The sequence below is a fragment of the Mercurialis annua genome, linkage group LG3, assembly GCF_937616625.2.
Source record: "Mercurialis annua linkage group LG3, ddMerAnnu1.2, whole genome shotgun sequence".
Taxonomy (NCBI): Eukaryota; Viridiplantae; Streptophyta; class Magnoliopsida; order Malpighiales; family Euphorbiaceae; genus Mercurialis; species Mercurialis annua.
Window position 1 is genome coordinate 12,993,955 of NC_065572.1, and position 14,545 is coordinate 13,008,499.

The following is a 14,545-nucleotide window of genomic DNA, read 5'->3' on the forward strand; positions in this document are numbered from 1 at the left end:
GAATTTTCATAGTAAGAGAAAAATATATACCCGTTGGATTGTACTGTTAGTTTGTGTTTTGTAAATTGCTTGCAGAACTTTCCTGAAAAATGTGTGATGCTCATTTTTAGGGGAAGTGCAGCCAATTTTTTTTTCTTCAGAAAATGATTGTATCTATTTATTATATAATAATAAAATATTGAGTGATATGTTTGATAGCCGTTAGTTGGTTGCATCGGTCCGACATTCCCATCGATCATTTTTATCTGTCGCAGTTTTACTCTGCAACAAGTAAGTATCGTTATTATTTTAATTTTAATTTTTATTTATAATTAGTTAATTTAAAAGTTGTTTCAACCTAAAATGACCTCGATTTTATTTCCACCGAATAAATTGTAAACCTAGCCATGGACACGTGATTGTACAGTTTGTAAAGTTTATAAAACTGGTCCTCTCGTAACTCGATCACGAAAACCATATATGTCTAGTAGCGGTAGAAAAATATTTGGTTGTTTTCCAGCGTTTTTTCTACGGGTGGATGTAAAGTAATTTTGACACCCTACAATCTTCCCCCAGGGATGTGTATGAAAGATGAGTTCATGTTTTTAACTGTTATTGTCCCTGGGCCTCGAAATCCTAAACACCAAATTGATATTTTCCTGCAGCCGTTGATAGCTGAGCTGAACCAACTGTGGGAATTTGGATTCCAGACATTCGGCGTTCATAAGAGGCAGAATTTCCAAATGAAAGCGGCACTTATGTGGACAATTAATGATTTTTCCGCTTATTCTATGTCGTCTGGCTGGAGCACATCTGGGAGACTGGCTTTCCCACACTGCATGGAAAATACGGATGCTTTCACGCTTAAAGGGAGTAGAAAACAGTCGTGGTTTCATTGCCACAGAAAGTTCTTGCCTCGTGGTCACCAGTACCGACGTAATACTACTGATTTCCGAAAAGGCGTACGCAAGAATAAAGTATTCGGACAGCCGAAAACCGAAGAGAAATTGTTGGCAGAGGTGGACAGTCTGAGATTTATGAAGGCTTATGAAATTGGGGCTGAGACAAATAATGTGGTGAAGTCGACAAATTATGGTTGGAATAAAAAAAGCATCTTCTGTGATTTTCCGTACTTGAAATCGAATCTCATTTGTAAAAATCTCGATGTCATTCACATTGAGAAAAACGTATTCGATAACATTTTCAATATTGTGCTAAATGTTCCCGGGAAAACAAAAGACCATGCAAAATCTAGAGAAGAGTTGAATGACATATGTGATCGGCCTAAGTTAGCAAAAGATCCAGTTACTGGGAGATTTCCTAAGGCATTGTATGCTTTGGACGGGGATGGAGAAAAGGCTTTACTAGAGTGGATTAAGTTAATAAAGTTTCCAAATGGCTACGCGCCGTACTTGTCCATATTTGTCGATACAACCGGTCTAAAAATGCATGGAATGAAAAGTTATGACTGCCACATTTTTATGCAAAGACTTCTGCCAATCGCTCTCCGTGAGCTATTACCGAAGGAAGTTTGGGAGCCTTTAACAGAGCTAAGTATCTTCTTTCGTGAGTTAACCTCCACGTCTCTAACAGAGAAAGATCTAGATTGTATTTTTTCGCCCAACTTTTTTGACTCCATGGAACATCTACCCGTACATCTATCGTACGAAGCTATGATGGCAGGGCCGGTTCAGTATCGTTGGATGTCTCCATTTGAAAGGTATTATTGCTGAAGTTTCTCAATTCAGTGTATCAATATATTAACATGTAATGTTTTCTAACTATGACATGTGAAATCAGATATTTGAGAAAACTGGAAAAAAAGTCACCAATAAAGGCAGGATGGAAGGAAGCATCAGTAGCGGATACTTGAATGAAGAAACTGCAAAATATGCTGCTTATTACTTTTCAAAAGGTGACCCAATGATACCTGAGCGGCCGCAAAGGAATGAAGTTTTTGATATTAAAGTCGACGACGATGTTGACAGACTATCTATTTTCAAGCCGCACGGGCAACCAGTGTGTGCTTACCGCAAGAGATATCTTGAACATGACGAGATTGTTGGTGCCCGAACATATATTCTGTTGAATTGTTCAGAAATAGAAAATTACAGAGAGTAAGCTTTAATACAGTTGTCAATGTAATTAACGATGATTCAGCTTCTAATTATTGTTTTCTTCTTAACTAAAGGGTTTCCAAAGGCGAGTTACGCAGAGGAAACCCCGAAATCAGCACCTCGCAAATTGAAGCAAAGTTCGAGAATGACTTTGCCTACTGGTTTCAACAATATATAAGTATTCAACAAAATATATTTTGATTCTTTCAATAAAAAGTTCTAATGTATAATACATTTTATACGCTACAGGTTCAAGATCCAACTGTCTGTACCAATACCTTCATTCTTAGTCTCGCTAAAGGACCTCTTAGATTAGTCAGAACATTTAAGGGGTACCGTGTAAACGGATTCAAATTTCAGACTCAATCTTATGGGGAGGAACAACTTACGATGAATAGTGGAGTCTGCGTGAAGGGAACTTAATATGTCGATGGCAAAAATGACTTTTATGGAGTTCCGACAGACACAATTGAGTTAGAGTATCAGACGCTTCCAATGAAGACGATTGTCTTCTTTACATGCGAGTGGTTCGACCCGACATAAAATTCTGGCACAATTAGTAACAAAAAATACAACATGTGGATATTAATAACAGAAAGAGATACAATAAGTATGAACTGTTCATCTTAGCCGAACAAGCCGACCAAGTTCATTACCTGCCATATCCGAGTAAAAGAAGGGATACATTAAATTGGTGGGCAGTTTGCAGGATAAAGGCGCGATCCGAACTTGACATGCTCGAGGCGATTTTCCCGGCCTTTCAAGATGAGATAGAAGAAAATCCTCTCATTGTTGCAACGAACGACAATCTGACATATTTGGTTGATCAAAATGGAGAAGCTGAAGAAGATGAGTTGTTCGTGCCTCCTGAAGAAGAAACAAAAGACGAGTTCATCGCATCTTCATCAGACGAAGAAGAAAGCGAAGAACTTTAGTAATGTAAAGTACATTTTATGTGTTAGATTTTTTTGCAACTATAATCAATTGTAAAAGATGATACATTAACGCTGAAATTATATTTTTTAATTATATTATTCCAGTGTATACTCGTTGAATTTGAATTTATATTTCTTAGTTTTATGTTTCACGATGGACTGTATAATTTTATTATTATATTGTGTTGGCTGGTTGTGGAACATTTAATATTGACGTATGTGCATGTATGAGGGGTCGAGTTCGAGGATCAGGCACATGCCAAGGACGCGGACGGGGAGGCTCTGCTGCTAGCGATGACGACGTTGCTGAGGAGCAGCAGCAGTTGGAGGCCGGAAGACCTGTTCAGTCTCGGCAGCAGAGTGAGCCTGGCAAGCCCCTGGCTGTTCTGGACGACCAGGGTAGGGCGAGGGTTCACCCCGACCCTAGCAGGTATCATTATAATTTAGTTCTTAATGTGTGTATTGTAATATGTATGTGTAAATAATATGTACATAAACTAAACTATGCCTATAAAATCACAGGACGATGTTGATGGACTCCGGCCTGTTTTTTAGGCTATGCATGAGACTTTTAGGAAGTGCTGGTTTGAGACTGGAACAGCATGGCGCTTTCTGACAGCGGAGCAGAGAGAGTTCTACTTCCAGGAGTTTCAGGTAATTAAATTTGCAGTTTAATACTTATGATTTTTTTGAAAAAACTAACTCACAATACATGTTTTTACTGTTTTCAGAAGGAGTTCTGATGGGATAGGTCGGCCTACAGCGAGGAGGTCATCAGACAGGTCTTCATGACCCACGCAGCCACCCGCTACAACGACAATATTCATAGAATGAGGAAGACGAAGCAGAAGCATACCTCTGTGATCCAGGATATCTGGGATGCTTAGAACGCGTTTTAGGACTCAGAGCGGGAGAGGAAGAGATCAAAAATTGCCCAAGAAAATCGGATGAGCAAGCCAGCGAGCGCCGGTACTGGACCTGTCCGCCATACTGGGGGATCTCGCTCCGCTCTCAAGCACATGGATGTGATGATTTGTTTTTAAATTCAGTAATTAAAATACTTAATAATGTATTTGTTTTATTTTCATTCTAATTAAATTGTATTTTTTCTAACAGAGTAAGGAGCTCGGCCGGAAGTCGAGTGCAACGGAGCTGTACACTCGCCTTCACTCCACGAAGTCTGACAAGAAACCGGTTGACAAGCGGGTTCAAGATATGACTGTAAGTCCTTATAAATTTGTAATTCTCCAAGTTGTTTATATGATTAGGTGTTCAATATAAACAGCTACATTGTTTGTTTGAATTTAACAATTCGAAAATGATATATTATATTGAAAATGTTTGTTGGTTGGGTGTTAAATATAGGGTTTTTGACGGATCTGTGCCTACGGGCTTTTAAAAATTCCATTTTAGTGCCTGTGTGGAAATTAATTCCACATTTGTGCCTGGGTCCACGTCATCCGCGATTTAATATTGCGGATGACGTGGCCATCCGCGATATTAAATCGCGGATGATATTAAGTTAGGTTAATCGGTGGATTAACCTAACTTAAATGCCATCCGCGAATTAATTTCGCGGATGGCATTTACAGATTCCCTGCCATTGGCAGGGAATCTGTTGACCGTTGGAAGCACAGCTTCCAACGGTCAACAATTGAATGCAATCCGCGATATTAAATCGCGGATTGCATTCTATAAAATGGGGGCTCACAGCCCTCATTTTTCTCACACCGAAACAAATCTCTCTCAATTATAATGTCTCAAGCGGCGGTTTAGAGCGGATTGTATTTTTATGGCGGTTCGATTAGAAATTTATTTTTGAAGAGTTTTATTATTTTGGCACTATTGGAGGAGGACTACAAGAGGTAAATTTACTTTTCATTTTTTATTGTTATATTAAATTAGAAAAAAATAGATTAATATAACTTAAATGTTAGGTTTTTAATTACTATTTATTAAGTAATTGTACGTTAAAAAAATACGAGGTTTTAGTATAATATGTTATATTTTTCAATTAGTCATTGTTAGCAAAAATGTAGGTGTTATTATAGTTTATTGAGAAATTATAATTTAGTGAAATATTAATTTTTTTAAAAAATAGTAATAATTATGAAAAATGACAACAAATAGTTTACACTATGAAAAATGAAAAAAACAATATTGCTAAAAAAAATAGACTTTATTTAATGAATTTGAAAAAATGCTAAAATAAGTTGGATGTATATTTATTTTGATAAAATTTGTAGCAATAACGACTATGAACCTATCGTTTGTGATATGGTGCGATGGTCGTATAGTAAGCTCTCCGGCTGGAGTAGAATACCAGGGCGGCCGTCGGGTGGATATGCCAATTATTGATAGGATGAATTTTGAAGAATTGAGAAATATTTGTATAAGGGCAGTCGCTACGGACTCGGAAGTGGAGATTACAAAAATCTACTTTCGGCTTCCAAAAATTGAAAGTGGTCGTATTGTCTCCTACTCGTTGTACTCAGTGGAAAACAAAGAACATATTTTTGGAATTTTGAGAGAGAAGATGCGGTACCGAGGGCTTGATACTTTAGAATTTTACGTCGAGTATCGTACTGTCGTTTGTAACGATGTCTCTGTGGATCAGTTGGTTCTGAGTGAATCAAATGGGTCGAAGATAGGGAGTGATGAAGATGAAGATGATGAAGAGGATTTTTTTGGTTGCGAGGAAGAGGCAGAAGAGCAAGAGGATTGCAATGATCATGATTCTGGAGAAGACACAGTGTACCAATCGCAACTCCCAGAAGGTTTTAACCATGTCAATTTGGATGATTTTGATGTGGCACCAGAATCTGATGAGAACCTTATGTGGAATCCTGGGATGGAGTTCCAACTTGGGATGATCTTCCCAAATCGTGCTTCTGTTCAGGCATGTGCTACTGCTTATTCTGTTGAGAATGGGAGGGAGCACAAAAGTCGTCGGACAACCAACTATACTATTATGTTGGCATGTAGGTATAATCCTATTTGCAAATGGTGGCTGCGTGCAACTCTGCTTCAAGCAACTCATACGTGGACATGCACAAAATATATCGGGCCGCATACGTGCAATGAGCTGGTGCCAAATGCTAATCATAGAAATTTTGGGGCACGAGAAATTGCGAAGTACGTGCGGAGGGAAGTGATGGAGCAGCGTGACATACACGTTAATACCCTTATTGCTGGCATTTGGGATGAACATAGAGTGAGACCTCCATATAAAAGAATGTGGTATGCAAAGGAGAAGGCAATTGCTTCTGTTTACGGGGACTGGCATGAATCCTTCGGATGTATCAATGACTTAATGCATAATATGGTTCACGTAAATCCGGGTTCATTCTGGCATGCGGAAGGTATGTAATCATGTTTAACGGTGAATTAAACATTTTATATTCTAACTCTAAAACTTTCTATATTATTTGGCGTAGGCGATGAGGTTTACATTAACGGGATGCTTCAGCCGAATATTAGAACGTTCGTTAGAATGTTTTGGACTTTTTTTCCGATGGTTGCTGGATTTCGATTCTGCAAACCTATTCTGTTTGTCGATGGGACCCATTTGTATGGGAGATACAAGATGACGATGTTGATAGCGTCAGCGATAGATGGAAACAGCCATATAATGCCAGTAGCGTTTGCAATTGTGGAATCAGAAAGTACTGAAAGTTACGAATATTTTCTCGGGCATTTACGGGAACAGGTCATTCTTGGACGGAAGGTTTCCATTATTTCTGATCGCCATGCTGGCATTTTAGCAGTTCTGAGGCGTCCTGAATGGGCTGATGTTCCGCACAAATTCTGCATAAGGCACTTGGCCAGTAATTTCAATACTCACTTTAGGGACAAGTCCAAGTCTCGGGGAGGGGGGCTCTTTCGAGGAGTTACAGTCTGGCAGTATTCAGTTTTCGGGTCCATCCTTCAGCCACCTTCCGCAGTCACAGGAGGCACCCACTACTCCACCGGCTGTAGATGATCAGGAGCTATCCCTAGACGATGATCTCGAGAGCGAGGGCGCGCCAGGTGACAGACCGGGTGATAGACAGTATCGCGATCTTACTGAGAGCAGTCTGCGCCGCAGACAAGATATGGGGTGCGATATGAGGACTCAACTGGAGAAGAACACTAGATATCGAGATTATTTATGATTTTGTTGTTTTTTGTAAACACTATCAACTTTGTAATCCTACTTTATTTTATCGACTTTGCAATTATATTATTTATGCAATTTATAATTTTTGTATAAACTAGTAAAAACAGAAAAAATAATATACAATGCTAACTAAAAAACGGTTTTCATGTTTTATTATAATTTTATTAAATTACGGAATTTATTTTATAAATTAAAATACGAAATTTATTTTATAAAAAAAGTTTAAACAAAATGATGGGGTAACCCAATCATTGTCTCTCCCCAATCATTGGGGAGACAGATTACTGTCTCCCCAATGATTGGGGAGAGATGCCATCCGCGATATTAAATCGCGGATGGCATTAATTGGGGTTAATTACCCCAATTAGCGGTGTTAATGTCATCCGCGATTTAATATCGCGGTCGCGGATGACATGGGCCCATGCACAAATTTAGGATTAATTTCCACACAGGCACTAAAATGGAATTTTTAAAAGCCCGTAGGCACAGATCCGTCAAAAACCCTTAAATATATTAGGGTAGATTGTTTATTTGAATTTAACAAGTCAGAAATGCTAGATTATATTGAACATGTTTATTGGTTGGATTATATATTGTAATATGCTTGTTAAGATGCTAAACTAGATTGAAAATGTTTGTTAGTTGAGATATATATTGTAATTTACTTGCAGGACTTCCCTGAAAAATGGGTGATGCTCATATTATAGAGGAATGTTGTCGAAATTTTGTTAGCAATTAGGTTTATTTTTTCATATGTTATGCATTTTTAGTTGTTTTAAAACTAAACTGATATGTTTTTAACTATTTTGTAGGACGCCATCGCTGAGAGACTTACTGCTGCGACACAATCTCCGACCGGAGAGGGTAACTCCTCCAGTCCAACGGCAATGGACGAGACCATGTGTTTCTAGACATCAAGGGCATCAACAAGAAGAAACACGTGTACGGCTTGGGTTCCGCGAGCATCAGGTACACGGGGACGAGCAGCAGGGTGCAGCGAGGCAACTCCTCTAGGTCGTCGCAGCAGACAGACGGGGAGGTCAAGCGTCGTGTGCAGGCCGGCATTCAGGAGGGTCTGCGACAGGTTCGGGAGCAAATGGTGGAGCAGCAGCGTCAGTAGGCGGCGACCATGGCCCAGCTGATCCGTGAGGAGATTGCCAGGATGATTCCTAACCTTTCTGCAGAGTTTCGGCGACAACCCCCACCTACCCTACAAGACGATGACAACACTACAACTTTGTACTGTCGTGTTAGCTTATCTTATTACAAACATATTATGTTTTTTTCTTTTTTGACGTTTATATGTAAACTTTGATATTTATATATATACATATTTATTTTTCAATTTCAATTGATTGTGATTTATAATTTAATTGTAATTACTGTATTTAACAGGTTTGAAACGACAAGGAAAAATAGAAAAAACAGCGAAAAAGGCAGAAATCTGCCGAAAAATTAGTTGTTTTGGCGACGGAAAATCCATTTTTACGACGGAATTATCCGTCGCGAATGCCTCAGTTTTTAAGACAAAACCAGAGCAATCTGCGACGGATAAGAATATGTCGACTAATTAGCGACGGAATTATCCGACGCAAACGCCTCTGATTTGTCTCAAAAACTGAAGCATTCGCGACGGATAATTCCGTCGCAAAAATGGATTTTTCGTCGCCAAAGAGTCTCCTATTTCGCTTCGTTTGGAGACCTTTTGGAGACGGATATTGTCACGACCCAATTTCATGGATCGCAACCGGCGCTAGGGTATGGGTATGGTTGTGCCAAAAGTCGTAGCAAGTCTCTTGGATAAACATACAATCATATAAACCTGCAAAAAAAATCATTGCTCGGGCGCAACCGAGACTCCAACCTAAGTCTAGCAGTTCATATAACAAATATAAACAACTTAAATATCTTAAATGCTCGGCTAAAACCTGAGACTCCAACAACATGCTTGTATAACATTGAAACCAGAGTATAACATGCCAACGATATAAATAAACAGTCGGACCAATCCGACAAATCAAAGTATAATAATCGTAAAGACGAACTAGTTTTACTGCGGTATAAGAGTAATAAATAATTGACTAGTTTTATTAAAAACGAAAGAACCTCCGAAGGAATCATGAAAACGGAGATCAATCCAATGCTCTTAAAACCATAACCTGGAAAATTGGGAAAACAACAGGGTCACATATATTGAGATGAGTTCATACAACTATTTATATTTATTAAGTGAAAACCTTTAAAACCTCAAAGCACTTTTATACTAATATAAATAACATTATGGAAATATTGTATTGAAATGATCTCAGCATAAGTGCGACGTATCACACTGAATCCCATAGTAGACGGGGACAAATCCTCGTCAATTCCCAGCGTAAGCGAGACATTAGTCTACCGATCCCAGAGTACTTACCGGTGCACACAGTCTCGATACAAGCCTATCGAGTAGCTCGTTCCAATCCAGATCCATTATGGCTTAAAAATAGTTCGTAACATTTATATATCAAAATACACAATTTACTTAATAAAGCGGTACATAGCGATATAAACTCACTGCTTGCGAATCCACGTGATAACCTGGCAAGCAATATAAACCTGCTCTCACTCCGAAGCACGAACATCCGACGGGTCTAGAAACAAAGCTTAAGTTAAAAACGATTCATCCCCTAACTCTAAGAATACTAGACACCACATAGGACTAGCATCTCAACAACAAGCCAAGGTGTAATCCAACGCACATCATCCATATATATACATTCCATATTCAAAGTAATACCAGAGTTAAACCATAAGTTAAGCATACTTGAGTTCCCACTGAAAATATAATCCAGAGTACTTATATAACTTAGCTTAAAACTTTGAAACCAAGTGGAAATCAGAGTAGCGAATTAGCCTTCAAGCTTAATCTCATATGTCGGGCGATCCAAGTCTAATACGACCCAAATACATGCCAGAGTAAAACCAAGGTTAAATCCGAAACTTTTGAATCAAAATATTATTCATTCGAAAACCATGGAACTCAATATAGCTTAACAACAAGGCAACACTTATACAATATGCTCCAAACTAGCCACAGTTGGCCAAACCACCCAGAGTAGACACTAGCGTTCCAAATCACTTAAAATAATTCCAACAAGCATGTATACATATATAAAGCATAAGCTCATATATGAACCAATTAATCAAACCAAAAATTATTCACGACATAGAATTTCCAATCCTATAATCAACCAACATGAAATATTTGCCCAAAAAGTTTAAACAATACCAACATACCAAAATTATACAAACAGCCCCAAAAATATTTATGGGCAGCAACAATAACCTCAAACAATAACAATAACAAACTAATGTATAATTAAGCATTTTAAGCCAATAATCCAACTTTAGATTCACCAAGCATGCCCAGACAAAACCAAAGTATGAACCAACAACTAAAGACCTTAGATCAGTAATACATCATGCTTATATACCTCATACTAAAACAATTCAGAACTGAACATAAGCCAAACTCACTTAAACAACCAATATCGCAATTTCGCTAGAAATTACCTAAACATGCCATTAGGTTCAAATCATATATCCAATGAATCAAAATATATAATAACTGATTTAAAACATTTAACATATCCTAATATACACCTAACATCAGTAGGTACAACATTCTAAACATGCTTATGAACACAATGCTCAAAATTCTAAATATCGCCAAAATGCGCAAATCGTAGGTTTTATCAAACCAAAACAATGCTTACATCATGCCAATCCAATTATAACTAACAACATCAGATTATAAACATTTCAAAATCCTTTTAAATCATACTAATCAGATTATAAATCACAACACATCATTCATAAGGTTTAAATTATTAAAACACTCTAAACACGCAATTCTACGTAATAATCATTAACAACGATTCACCAATTCATAAGAGATGGAATACAATACCTTAGAGTGATAAAGAACAAGTTTTAATAAAATATAAACCCTAGGGAAGGGTCTAGACCAGAAATGATGAAGCCACAAATCACACCAACAAAGAACACCACAAGCAAATCGCGTAGGAATCGCAAAACGGATAAACAATCATCAATCAATTGTTAAAACCCACCAAGAATAATAAATGAATTATAGAAATTGGGTTTATCTGAGTGCAGGGTCGCATTAGGTATGTTAGGGTGAAAAAGACTGAAAGAATCGAGTTAAAGAGCTATTTATAGCAAAACAGCGAACCCTGAGATCCGAGATGACTGAATCGCGCCCGTGATGGTGTATCACGACTGTGATGCTCCTATCACGCCTGTGATACACCCCATGCTTCTAAAAATATTGATTTCTGGGCCTTAGACCCAAGGTCGATCCACACGGCCCAAACCACACTCAAAAGAAGCCCAAACATCGAAATAACTATTGTGCAACCCAAACCAAAGTTCCAAGAAACCAAACCATCGAATATAAACCCAAAACACATCGAAACAATTCAGAAGAATACGGAGTGTTACGGATATTTAATTTTTACTTTGTGGCAGAAATGTTGAGTCTGTCGCAAATCCGTCGTAAACCGGGATTTGCGACGGATTTTAGGGCTTTAGTGACGGAAAATTCTGTCGCTAAAGCCCTGTTTTCCAGTAGTGAAAGAAAAAAAGAATTTAATTTTACAATTTTGAAAAATAATTTTTACGAACTAAGAAATTAGTATATATAATTAACTGAAAGTTAAAAAAATTAAACTAATTAGAAAAATATTGAATAAAAATTCAACAAAATTATCAAATTGTGGTAGATTTATTGGATAACTTTATAAAAAGTTAATTTCTTGTTTATCCTTTTGGCACCATTAAACCATAAAAGATATACTATCAATTTGTACAAGAGAAGGTGAGGTTTCTTGACGAGGAAAGCTTTTTCTTTCTTGTTTCAGCTTATTAATGAAAAAAATAAAAACTACACTAATATTTCACTAAGTTGATTTAAAAATTATTTTGGTCAGATATTAATATCAAAAAGATTTATCTATTATAAAATATAAATTTTTTTAGATAAACGCAGTCCATTACGTCATTTGTGGATTGAACCTATCATATTATGACACGTCATTAAAATAATGACATTATCGTAATATTACTATTTAAAAGTGTAAAATATTAATAAATAAAATTACGATAGAGTAACTATTTTAATGACATGTCATAATGTGATAAACTGGTTCACGGATAATGTGATAGATAATGAAATGTATACGTGCCTAACCTATTTATTAACCTAAGTTGTATGTTCAGTTTTTTAAAATAATTAGGTTGTATATTAGATCAGAGATCTAGAAGATATGGTTGGCTTGACCATGAAGAAAACAAGTTGAAGATATGGTTGGCTTGACCATGAAGAAAACAAGTTGAGTTTTTTTTATAAAATAGTTCTGTTTAGAGACATCTATAATAGCAAACTGATTTTATTCATTAATATAAAGATGATGCAATCACTGTGCAAATGCAATTATGCAAATAATTTTATTCAATAAGATGACTAAGACTATAAACAAATGTAAGAACTATTTTAAAGGGGCAAATTTGTAATACAATATAAATTAAAATGATACGGTAGTTATATATTATTAGAAAGAATCCATTTGACTTATACACATACTTAAAAATTAAATTTTCATCTAAAATTTTATTTATCTATAATATCCTTATTAAATAATCTATCCATTCAGCATTTCAATTCACTTTTATTAAAACTAGTGTCGTTTTACGTGTTCCACATGTGGCTCGTATTATGACTCGTCAAAAACTATATTCATATTTAATTAATAATTATTAAAATAGTAGCTAATTTGGAATTTATTAGTAGTTTATCTCAATTATAATTCTAGATGATTACATATACTCACTTATTAATTTCAATGTAATGCTCACTTATTAATTTCAGTCCCTTTTCCTAAAAAGACTATGAAAATAGAAACCTTTTATTATATTACTCTATTTGTTCATGTAAATCTAATAAAAATCATGTTTAGTATCCATTATATTTCGCAGCAAGTTACACTACAGCTATAAACACATTGCAATAACAGATTAAATAATAGTATTATAATTAGGACTCTATTCCAATAACAATATATTTTTAATTATAAATTAATGCTATAAATTAGTAAAAGAATTGCACCGCAACATATTAAACAATAAGTGTTCTAATTAGGACTCTACTTTAATAATAAATTAAAAGGAATTATAAATTACTATAAAACCTTTATTTAAGTGATCAGTTAGCTATAAATTAAAAAGGGTTATTAGGTAAATGTGCATGTCCCCCCCCTCCCCATCCGTGCTTTTATATATAGTATAGATATATATACACTAGTCGGTTCGGTCGAAACTGAACCGGCAACCTTTCAAAAGAATTTACCGTTTGACCGAGTAGTCAAAACGTAACCGGTAAAATAAAATTTTAACCAAAAACCAAACTGACCGAATTAAAAAGAAAAAAATTTCAAAACCGAACCGACCTAATAGGTCGGTTACTTCTGTTCGGTTAAAACCGACAAAAATATATGAAAAAATTAAAAAACTTAAAAAAAGTCAAACTTTTGATTAATTTAGTGGGTTCAGTTGAACAGATTAAAATTCAAACTGAACTGATAACCGAATAACCAAAAACAATTTATATTAAAATCGAACTGGGCGAATCTAAATTTTATCTGAACCAAACCGACTAAAAGTTATCGGTTCAGTCGGTTAATTCGGCCGGCCGGCTTTTTTTAGCTCACTATTATAAACCGTCTATTTATTTTTTGTGAAATAAATATATTTTTAGAAAATAACTAATTTACGCGCGTATTTCACTTCACGAACCAAATATGATCTTTATGATTTTTCTTTTATCAAAGTTAGAAACTGAATTGCATGTCGGAAGATAATTCTTTCTTTTTTGTCGAAAGATAGATTTCATTAAAGAAAATCGACTACAAGAGTCTCGACTCTAGCCACATCATTTGGGCTAGAGAATTACAGCAAAAAGAAACGTCTCTAAGGGATTTTTTGGCTATAGAATGAGCCACCCAATTTCCGGATCGCCGGATGAAATTGAAATTACAAACATTGAACTGGATACTAAGGGAACGGCAGTCTTGTAAGATAACATCACACGCTGTGTTCATATGTGTTCCGTCCCTCATGGCTTCAATAATTCCTTTCGCATCACCCTCGAAAGTAACTGCATTGAGCTTCATCCTAACAGCTAGGAGAAGTGCTTCACGTAGCGCCATAACCTCCACCAGGGCAGGGGATATGACATGAGAGAATCGGCGAGCAAAGGAAGCAATAGGTTTACCTCCACAATCTCTAATGACACAGGC

At 36.3% G+C, this 14,545-nt stretch overlaps 1 protein-coding gene across 1 annotated transcript; it reads left to right on the forward strand.

Annotated features, from left to right (window-relative positions):
* Positions 1-5,288: 5,288 nt before the first annotated feature.
* Positions 5,289-8,204, forward strand: LOC126672296 (uncharacterized). The gene is made up of 4 exons (XM_050366244.1): positions 5,289-6,393; positions 6,469-6,847; positions 6,963-7,130; positions 8,003-8,204. The coding sequence occupies exons 1-4, from the start codon at positions 5,289-5,291 to the stop codon at positions 8,202-8,204; spliced, it is 1,854 nt and encodes a 617-aa protein (XP_050222201.1).
* Positions 8,205-14,545: the final 6,341 nt, after the last annotated feature.

Bases quoted from the DNA above. Each gene is read 5' to 3' on its own strand.
- LOC126672296 (XM_050366244.1), top strand. From the start codon at position 5,289: ATGAACCTATCGTTTGTGATATGGTGCGATGGTCGTATAGTAAGCTCT. The intron at 6,394-6,468 runs GTATGTAATCAT...TATTTGGCGTAG, and splicing joins TTCATTCTGGCATGCGGAAG to GCGATGAGGTTTACATTAAC. The intron at 6,848-6,962 runs GCACTTGGCCAG...TCCATCCTTCAG, and splicing joins CCGCACAAATTCTGCATAAG to CCACCTTCCGCAGTCACAGG.